Source organism: Syngnathus leptorhynchus, chromosome 7 (assembly GCF_054491065.1).
Source record: "Syngnathus leptorhynchus isolate UIUO chromosome 7, UIUO_Slep, whole genome shotgun sequence".
Classification (NCBI taxonomy): domain Eukaryota; kingdom Metazoa; phylum Chordata; class Actinopteri; order Syngnathiformes; family Syngnathidae; genus Syngnathus; species Syngnathus leptorhynchus.
Window position 1 is genome coordinate 10,907,905 of NC_141201.1, and position 9,931 is coordinate 10,917,835.

The 9,931-nt window shown below is 38.5% G+C and overlaps 1 protein-coding gene across 2 annotated transcripts; it reads left to right on the forward strand.

The window, feature by feature from the left end:
• Positions 1-396: 396 nt before the first annotated feature.
• LOC147054731 (solute carrier family 13 member 2-like) lies at positions 397-8,071 on the forward strand. 2 transcript variants are annotated; one of them, XM_085916071.1, is made up of 13 exons: positions 397-498; positions 1,546-1,674; positions 1,761-1,897; positions 1,978-2,225; positions 2,301-2,339; positions 3,186-3,360; positions 4,005-4,127; positions 4,199-4,408; positions 4,507-4,602; positions 5,155-5,269; positions 5,343-5,504; positions 5,769-5,906; positions 6,187-8,071. In XM_085916071.1, the coding sequence occupies exons 1-13, from the start codon at positions 397-399 to the stop codon at positions 6,313-6,315; spliced, it is 1,803 nt and encodes a 600-aa protein (XP_085772197.1). In that variant the 3' UTR covers positions 6,316-8,071. The 2 variants fall into 2 exon arrangements, with proteins under 2 accessions (XP_085772197.1, XP_085772196.1); XM_085916070.1 differs by having other exon boundaries at positions 4,507-4,601; positions 5,166-5,269.
• Positions 8,072-9,931: the final 1,860 nt, after the last annotated feature.

Genomic DNA, 9,931 nt, shown 5'->3' on the forward strand with positions numbered 1-9,931 from the left:
ACTACCTTTCTATTTTTTTCTCCTCTTCAATTCTCTGACAGTAATTTTGGTATAGTGCTCCATTGTTGTGGAGACAATGGCCAAATGAGGCATGTGAATGATTTTTTTTCATCTCCCCTCTCATTGAGAGAAACTTGGCAGTGGTCACATCAGATTAAGATTATTTTTCTCCGATTTTATTATCTCTATAGCACATCATCTTATCGGAACACACATGGAAGCACACGTGGGCTCCTTTGAAGTTAATTTTTAATGGATTTCAGAGTGACTTATGAAGATTACGGCTATTTAAACTCCGATCACATTTGGTGTTGTCTTAGAACTGTCACTGTCACAATTTTTTCTTGGTCCTCTGTCTATTTCATTACTTTGAATGTGTAGCAAAGCTTCTCGATCATGGCTGGATTTCTTACATGGCTGTGGAGATATAGGAACTATATTCTGATAGTTCTCACACCTCTTCTACTTCTGCCTCTGCCTATTGTCATCCCCACCTCGGTAAGAATGACTCACAACTGGGATTGATGCTCTTGATTTATGGACCAGGGGAAGTCCGCCACTAGTGTTGAATGCAAACTCAGTCTAGTAGTTCTCTTTTTCGTCCTATCAAACTTGCTCTAAGTTATGTTTTTAAATTGCAATTTGCAAGTGTACTCGTGTATTGTACTGCTGTATTATACAATATAGTTGTCTGTGAGTAACTAACATGATATCAATATTGCCTATGAACGTTACCCTGTAAACAAACACCACAGCTACTTTTGGGGGGCTAGAACAGAAATTTAAGTTGGAGCAACTTTTGATGATAAATTAACTTTTAATGCATTAGTGTTAGTTAGCACAGCCAAGGAAGCAAATTGTTTGCTCCAAAAGAATTTGGCAAGTTGTTTTTGAAATAGCTTGAAATTTTGAGCTGATTCACCCCAACTTTTCCCGTTTTGTTTGTTTTTGTTTTAGTGTAGGACAATAATGGGCTGTTTTTCAGTGACGACACTGCAGTTGAACGTTTGACCCTCCATATTGTCATCACTGTGCTGTTGTGAGAGTAATCAAAACATGTCGTAATATTACCACATTTTATAGTTCCTATGTGTGTATATTTTTATCTATATAGATGTTGCCAGGAAGGTATGGGTCCCATCAGTGACCTCGCATAGTGCAATTGTCATTTCAGAGTCCTAAAAAACAACAACATTTCATTCATACAATTAATTCTATATTCATTCCAACACAATGTTCAAAATTGCTCATTTATTTGATATGAGGTATTTTATCTTTGGAGTACTTTATGATTTAAGACACACCATAAAAATAGTACCATTCCAATGGTGATGACATTAGGGATGCGCTTGAGACCACTGAAGTCTGTAACCAGTTTTTATCTCTATTGCGTTTTATAATTAATACAGAGCATTGATTAAGTTGCAAAATGAATGAACACAGCTCTCTCACTCTGTCTGGTTCGCTGTTAGTGTGAGTTCTACGTGCTCAGCTGGGCAAAATGTTTTTTTATCTAGTGATTGTTTAATACATGAAATATTGCAGGAGGCAAAATGCGGCTTTGTGATCATCCTGATGGCACTGTACTGGTGTACGGAGTGCATCCCTCTGGCTGTGACGGCTTTGCTCCCTGTTATCCTTTTCCCTATGATGAAGATCATGGAGTCAGAGGAGGTATCTGCAATCGTCTAATATATGACATTTATTTTGTGCTTCTTGAAAATTGCCTTACGTGTGCAACACATGTCACTGTGGTCCAGGTGTGTATCCAGTACCTGAAAGACTCCAACATGCTCTTCATTGGTGGGTTACTGGTGGCCATCGCTGTGGAGCATTGGAACCTGCACAAGAGAATTGCCCTCCAAGTCCTGCTACTTGTCGGTGTCAAACCTTCACTGTAAGACTTCAAATTCTCCATTTGCAGCAGACCTTTTTCAAAACAACTGCCTAATAAATGTCTTTTTTTTATCTTTCCAGACTGATGATAGGCTTCATGGGCACCACAGCGTTCCTGTCTATGTGGATCAGTAACACAGCATCCACGGCCATGATGCTGCCCATCGCCAATGCCGTGCTGCAGCAGCTCAATGACTCAGAGGCCAATGCTGAGGAACGAGCCAATGAACTCCGCGCTGCCAGGAATGGCTTGGAAAACCAAGGTTTTGAGATGACTGACTCTACCAAATCCAAGGAGGTCAAACTAGAGGACAGGAGCATTAACATGGGTGAGTTTGGCACCCCATGATTTTGCCAAACAGATTCATTTGGTTGTACATTTTCTTCTCTTTGTGCCTATACAGATGAAGATCATATGCGTGAGGCAGACAATGAGGTTCCAAGTAGGTTTTTACTTATGGTAATGTTGATGGGTGTCTTGTTGGGAAGCACTGGCAAAACTATAGTTGTGGGTCTCGGTGTCATTTTAATAGGAATGGCAAATTAAATTCTATTACCTAATAAATTAAGCTCAACAAAATGTTGCTTTTTACTTAGACTTGATTCTGCTTGTTTTTGGAGTGTTGAACAAGGTTCTGGATATATGTGCAGGTTCAACAGTCATTTGAGAATTGTAATTTACTTTTCATATTACGCAATACTTGGAGACCTTTTTTTAAAATTTTTTTTTTATTAAATCTAGCTCTGCCCAAAAAATCCTTCTTTAAAAAAATGAAAACTCACACTATAAGTAATAAAAACTCAACTAAAACAAAGCATTAAAAATCAATAAAAGCTAACTATCTTACTCTTACAAACGAGTTGAAGGTGAATTTAAAAAACAAAACTCAAAATGAAATAAAAACTTACTCTAATGAAAAATCCCAAACTATAATAGCCCCGATTATTACAATATCATCAAACATAAAAAGTACCAAGCCCGAATCCCACCAACGTTCAGCTCAGTGGCCTAGTAGTAGTGTCCGCCCTGAGACAGGAAGGTTGTCGGTTCAAACCCCAGCCGGGTCATACCCAAGACTATAAAAATGGGACCCATTGCCTCCCTGCTTAGCACTTAGCATTAAGGCTTGGAATTGGGGGGTTAGATCACCAAATGATTCCCGAGCGTGGCACCGCTGCTGCTCACTGCTCCCCTCTTCCCCAGGGGATGGATGATCATTGGGACGTTACATAGTTGTTCATTTAGTAGCTGAAGAAGATTGAACTGAAAGCCTCACGTCTCTCTTCAGAGGGTCACTCTTGGAGTCCAGAGATGATGCAGCAGCGTAGAAATAAGCGAGAAGAGAAGTACATGAACCTGACCAAAGGCATGAGTCTGAGCGTGTGCTATGCTGCCAGCATCGGAGGGACAGCCACTCTCACGGGAACCACACCCAATGTCATCCTGAGGGGCCAGATTGATACGTACGTATTCGTGATGCCAATGAAATATCAAATCCAAGATCTTATTTGACTTTGCAGATCACAATTTATCAAAACAATTTCCAAATACCCACTCTAGTGTAGGGTTTTCCTAGCAATGCTCCATAAAACATTTATTTGATCATATTAGCCTGATACAATCTACCTGTTAATATATTCAACAAAAAAGAATGTTTTCTGCAGACACTGCAGCATAACCTTAAATTACAAACTTCCCCAAGGTTGTCTCTGTTATAAAGAGCCACTAAATTGGGAACAAATCAAATTCAAATCACATTTCCTTTGGGAAAATTGGTTTACGATTGTAAAGATTTAATTGTATCTCAGTAAGTTTCTTTATTTCCTGTTACACCTTTTCAGTACACCAACGGTTCTAGAGACAGGAGTGTAGCTCCACGCAACAGTTAGCATACCTCGCTGTAAAAAAAGTTAGTCACCCCGAATATGGGAAAAAAAAAATGGTATGCAGAAATAGCCTGTCATGAATGTGCTTTCTTTGTTTAAATAATTTATTAAAGCTTTGAGGCAAATGACAATATTACCGTACCTCATTGGAAGCATTGACAGAATATTCACAGATACATTGTTTTCACTTCTGAATTGTTATTTCATACTTTCCCTCAAAGGCTTTTCCCTCAAAATGGCGGCGTCATCAATTTTGCAAGCTGGTTTGGCTTCGCATTCCCCAACATGGTTCTCATGCTGGCCTTAGCTTGGTTATGGCTGCAGTTTATGTTTCTGGGCTTTAAGTAAGTCAAAGTCTTTTTGAATGTTCACAGCTAACCCCGCTCTGACGAAACCAAATATTTTACTGTGCCAGTCTGAAAGAGTCATTTGGATGTGGTGCAAAGAGCGCAGGTGACAAGGAGGCCTACCAGGTCATCAAAAATGAGTACAAAAAGTTGGGCAAGATGAGCTTTGCAGAGGCCACTGTGCTGGTTATCTTCTCGCTGCTGGTTCTTCTGTGGTTTACCAGAGAGCCTGGCTTCATACCAGGCTGGGCCACGGTTCTCTTCAACCAAAACAAAGTGTGAGTATGACAAAAAGACTGTTGATTGATGCCAGAAATAGTTTAGAGTCAGAGTCAAGTAAGCATGTTGTCCTTAATTACGTGTGTTTCCTTGTCAGGTATGTCACAGATGGCACCGTGGCCATTTTTATGTCAGCGCTCTTCTTCTGCATCCCCTCCAAATTTCCCCGATGTGGCAGGACGTCTGAGGACGGTAGGCAAGCTGTTCATTCATCAGAGTACAAGCCAGGTAGTTTATAATTGTGCTTATCTGAAACAAAAATCAAGAGTGATATTGTAGTTGACTCAGCATCGAATGAGGTAAATTTCCAACAGGCTTGTCACGAGATGTTTTACAATCATGTCTGTCCTTGCTTTCTTTGAACACGGACACATAAAGATATGGTCTGTAACTTTGAGGGCTTGTTAAAAGCAATTTAGCTGATTCTGGCTTTTCAAATAACCCCTTATCAATCCTCCTTCCTTATTTTAACATGATATCTCCAAGGTCAAGTTTGGACAAACTACAATGGCACGAAATTGCTTATGCGGAAATAATTTTCTCTTATTTGCCAACTCAAATTGATTGTACAGGCGCTTCTAAAAGGCGGACTTTTGACATGTCATTGTGACTTTTCAACATCTTGTTATTACATCCGTTACTAATTTATGGCATATGTTGCCTTGACATATGACCTTTGGATGTTGCGCGTGAAAGCTTTTACCCAGGCTGCATGTGACTATTTGTTAAATGGATTTCTCATCTTTGCTCCTATAGAACCCGCGCCTCCTCTGCTAACATGGGAAACTGTTCATGAAAAGATGCCTTGGAACATCCTTTTGCTCCTGGGAGGCGGCTTTGCTTTAGCCCACGGTAGTGAGGTAAGATCACAGCGCAAATTTCCACAGGAAGTCTCTTCACAGACAGTTGTGTGTTCTTCCTATACCGGTAAAGCTATCCGGGCTGTCCAAGTGGTTAGGGCAAAGTCTGGAACCGCTGGAGAGTATCCCTCCTTTTGCCATCTCCATCTTGCTGTGTCTGCTGGTGGCCATGTTCACGGAATGTTCCAGCAACACCGCTACCACCACTCTGTTTCTTCCAATACTCGGTGCAATGGTGAGAACCATCGTTCTCTACTGTCAATCCTTGAATCCTCTGAACAATTAAATTCATTACTTTGTTTTTATTTTTATTTTTTTTTACCTTTTTTCTTCACTAAACGGATTAGTATTACAGCCTTAGCCTGCCAAAATTCTCTCTCTCTCTCTCTCTCTCTCTCTCTCTCTCTCTCTCTCTCTCTCTCTCTCTCTTCTCTCGCTCTCGCTCTCCATACGTACAATATGAGTTGTTAGAGTAAATGTTTTCCATTGACTCCAACAGGCCACCGCCATTAAAATCCACCCACTTTATGTGATGTTTCCCTGCACCATTGCTGCTTCCTTGGCTTTCATGTTGCCTGTGGCCACGCCCCCCAACGCCATCGCCTTCTCCTACGGCAACCTTAAAGTCATCGACATGGTGAGGCCATCCACAATGTCATATTCCAGTGTGTGGTGCTGGTTTGCTTTGGATCCAGAGATCCGGAATCCAATTTCATAAAGCAGCTTATGTTAATCCTATGTCTGATCACATCATATTATTTATTTGTAAAAGCAAAATATCCTAAATGAATATTATCGTGGAAACCGAGCTAACAGATCAACTGAATGCACTCCAAAAGCTAAATCTATCTATGAACCCCTGGACAATCTGTGATTCAACACAAAAACTTGCAACATGGTATTTTTTGTGTTTTCAGGCCAAGGCTGGATTCGTCCTGAACTTCCTTGGGGTCATCACCATCAACATCGGCATTAACACGTGGGGGGTGGCCATGTTCGATCTGAACACCTTCCCCAGTTGGGCAAATGTTACTCAAGTTCCTTGAATTTCATCTCAAGAAAAAACAGTGCCAGCAAGTAACGCTTTTCTATTTCTGGATAATCAAACTGTGTTTATTGAGCATTAAGACCTATCACGGCCAACTCGACTTGATCTGGTGAACACTAGGACTCATTTTGCTAATATTTTAGAATTTATTTTTAATTGATTACACACAATGCGGTGGAAAAAATGTGCACTGCAAATATTCCACTGGAATTTTTAAGAAAAAAAAAGTTAAACTATGAAAAATAATAGTTAAAATAAGCAAAAATATCTGCCAACAAAACAAGAAAGATTTCCTTGACAAAAATGTGAAAAATAAGAAAATAATACAAGGCCCATATCTACAGCAGTCTTGAAAGTAGAATTTTTAGACTTAAAACCAGAAATATAATTAAAATCTTAAAATAAGCCAATTTGACATATGAACACAGCAAAATAAGCAAATTCAGGTTGAATTTCAGAAATTATATCTTACTTAAGATTTCACTTTTTACATTGTGTATGTAGTCACATCAGTTAGAAGCTACTAAATCTTTACCGTGTCCTGTTATATACATATTTCTGAGCCACTCCAATGATCACTCCATTACAATGTTATATGAGCTGTATTAACAAATCTGCCTTTACATAAAAAGATAATGCTCAGTTATGATGACACTGCCTGAGATGTGTCCAATTAATAATGATATGAGGGTTAAACTATTAGAAGCAATTTTAATGTACTGAAACTCTATAACACCACCCACCATCATAAATATTTCCTGATGTTAATATACATTTTAACGGTATCTACCAAATTGAGCATATTTAACTTTGTGAAGATGGACAATTTGATGAAGCGCTTGTATTGGATCTCATTAGTTTTCGCAGGGGTGCCTAATAAAGTGTCCAAAGAATGTATATTATTTTTCCTTTTGCTGATGTCAAAAAAAAACACACATTTGAATTGTAAACTGTTAAATTTAATTCAATTCCTCTTCATAATTTATTATTATTATGGGAAATAAGTGACGTGTTGTTGTTTGACATACTGCGGTTACAAGTGAGCTGATATGTTTCGTATGCGTGGTGCCCGAACTTGACCATATGGAATTAACCAAGTTGTAATGTGATTTTTGAAAATGTGGTTGTTACTCTAAAATTGATTGTAACCTTTTTTTTTTTTTTTTCCATGTGAGTTATCTTCAACTTTGGAGACAATAAATATTGTACATGTAAGAGAAATGGTCATAAGTGGAATCAAATGAGCTCCTGTGACCTTTGAACTTTGCATGATCAGGACAGGGATCTTGGACTGGGACAAAAGGCAAATCCTTTCAAAGAGGTCAATGTGATTCAAAAGGAAATTGAGTATGGAAAACTGATTGGAATCATTTCATTGAGCTCTTTGGCAATAGGCCAGATGTTTGCTGAATGCTGGAGGGAGGTTGAAAATGTTGATTCTGTCAAACCACGCTCATTCTTCTTCTTCTTGACTGACGGACATCATTTGATATCACAAACGGTAAGACTGTGAATGTTTTTTTTTTTTTTTTAAATCATTATGTGTGATTTTGTCTTTTATCTTGTGTAAATTCTCATTTGTTCTTCTGAAGTGACTGACTTATTTAGTATTATTTTTGAATATTTTGGCCCCAGTAAGCTGTGACAAGACAGCTGCGAGTTTTCATCATTGCAGTATATGTATATATATATATACCCTTGGGGATGTGAATATAATTGCCACATTCATATAAGCGCTCCCTGAGCCCAAAAAAAAAAAAGTCAAGTATTCATGCAGCTGCGTGGTCTTTGAATAGTTTGAATATTCCCATAAATGTGTCTAATATGGAATTCAATTCTACACTTAGTCTTCTGGGTTGCAACATTACAAGTCATTATAAACTCATGCAAATAAAGAATTGAATGAATGACAAACATGCTCCTTCATGCCGCTCAACCAACAGGACACCTGCACACAACACCTGCAATGAATCACATCGAGTGAGAAGGCTTGTTCTGACAGAGCCCTATTAATTAAACAATATTCATTTTATCTTTGTAATAAGCAGTAAATCATACTGAGCGCTCTCTCTAAGTATTTGCGTTTATTCTTTGGTGAAATGATAAAACAACTGCAGTTTTACACCACAGCTATATTGTTACATAAATACATTTTTTGACAGTGACTGAGTGGCCTCGTAAAAGTATACACACAACTTGACATATCCCAATATGTAAAAACATTACATATATAAACATGTATCCCAATATGTAAAAACATTACATATACATGTTTATACATACCTAAAATGTAAATGTAGGCCATGGAGAGTTTATTTGATTAACCGATGCAAGGTTAAGCACAACTGTGGTAGGAAAATGATCATCTTTAGACATATGTACAGATAGAAATAAAACTTATTTAACATTTATCACATTATGCATTTATCACCCCAATAATATGACAAAAAAAGTGATGTGAAACGACTTCAACCTTAGACTGCAGTTTTACTCGTTTGATTTTTTGGGGGTATATTTGACTGACACGCATTCTAAAGTCACAATCTACATCAGAAAAATAATATAAACAGTCTAAATAATGTTTTTAACATAGAGCAGAGGAATGATGTACAGTATCATTGAAGACAATTTCAGTAACACATGCACATTACGCCCTCCTAAAGAACTTAGCAGAAAAGAGCTCCTGGCAGAAGGCTTTCCTTACTAACACAAGTTTATTCAGCATGTAATAAATCCTCTGTCACGGCCTCGCCCTTTCACCGTGAACATGGTATGTTCAAGGTAGACAGTGCCACATCAGCTATTCGGTGGAACAACCCAACTTGCCGAGGTAAAAATAATTTATGGGTTCAAAATTTGAAGCTTCAATTTAGAAATCACCACTCAATTTGGTTTCATTTTGTGATGCCATCACACAAGGGTGAGTGATGAGTGATGATGAATAAGGCACTGGAAAATGGAAATTGTTGCTGCAGCGTAACAATAAAAGTCGTACGTGCAGAGGTGAGCGAGGCAAAACATTATCATAAGCAGTCAGGAGTCAGCCTGCTTCTTGTCACATCAAACAAGGTAAGTGTAGGCAATGGGCGGATTTGGCATCAAACCAATCAACGTCTTTTCAAAGTTGTGTGAACGAGGTTGTCTATTCAGTTGGAGTGAACCTCCCCCTTTACGTACTTAAACTTGTCGACTCCATCACCTGTCTGAGAAGGGTGAGTAGTTTGTAATCATGGTTTCATAAAGCTAATCAACATATTCTGGTCGTGCAAGACTTGTGGGTTTCAACTATTTCAAGTATTGCCTTTGTTGTTAACAGGGATTTTATTATGTGGGTTGTTTGACGGGTGAGAAAGTTTTAAATTGGTTTGTGTTGGGCAAAAATAAGCTTCTTGTGAGCTGGCTAGGAAATGAAGATTTTGTTGATTCACTGGCTGCTTTTTTTGCATTTGTTTTCTTATAATGTGTGGGAATGATGAAAGCATCTGCTGCCACTGGTCGTGTGTGAGCTAGTGTTTAGTGTATCTTATGTCCAAGTCACACAAGGAGGAAGAGAAGGCTGCCAGTGTGAGCATCCATCAAAACCTGTTGCAACAGGTTGTCTTGCTTATTCTATC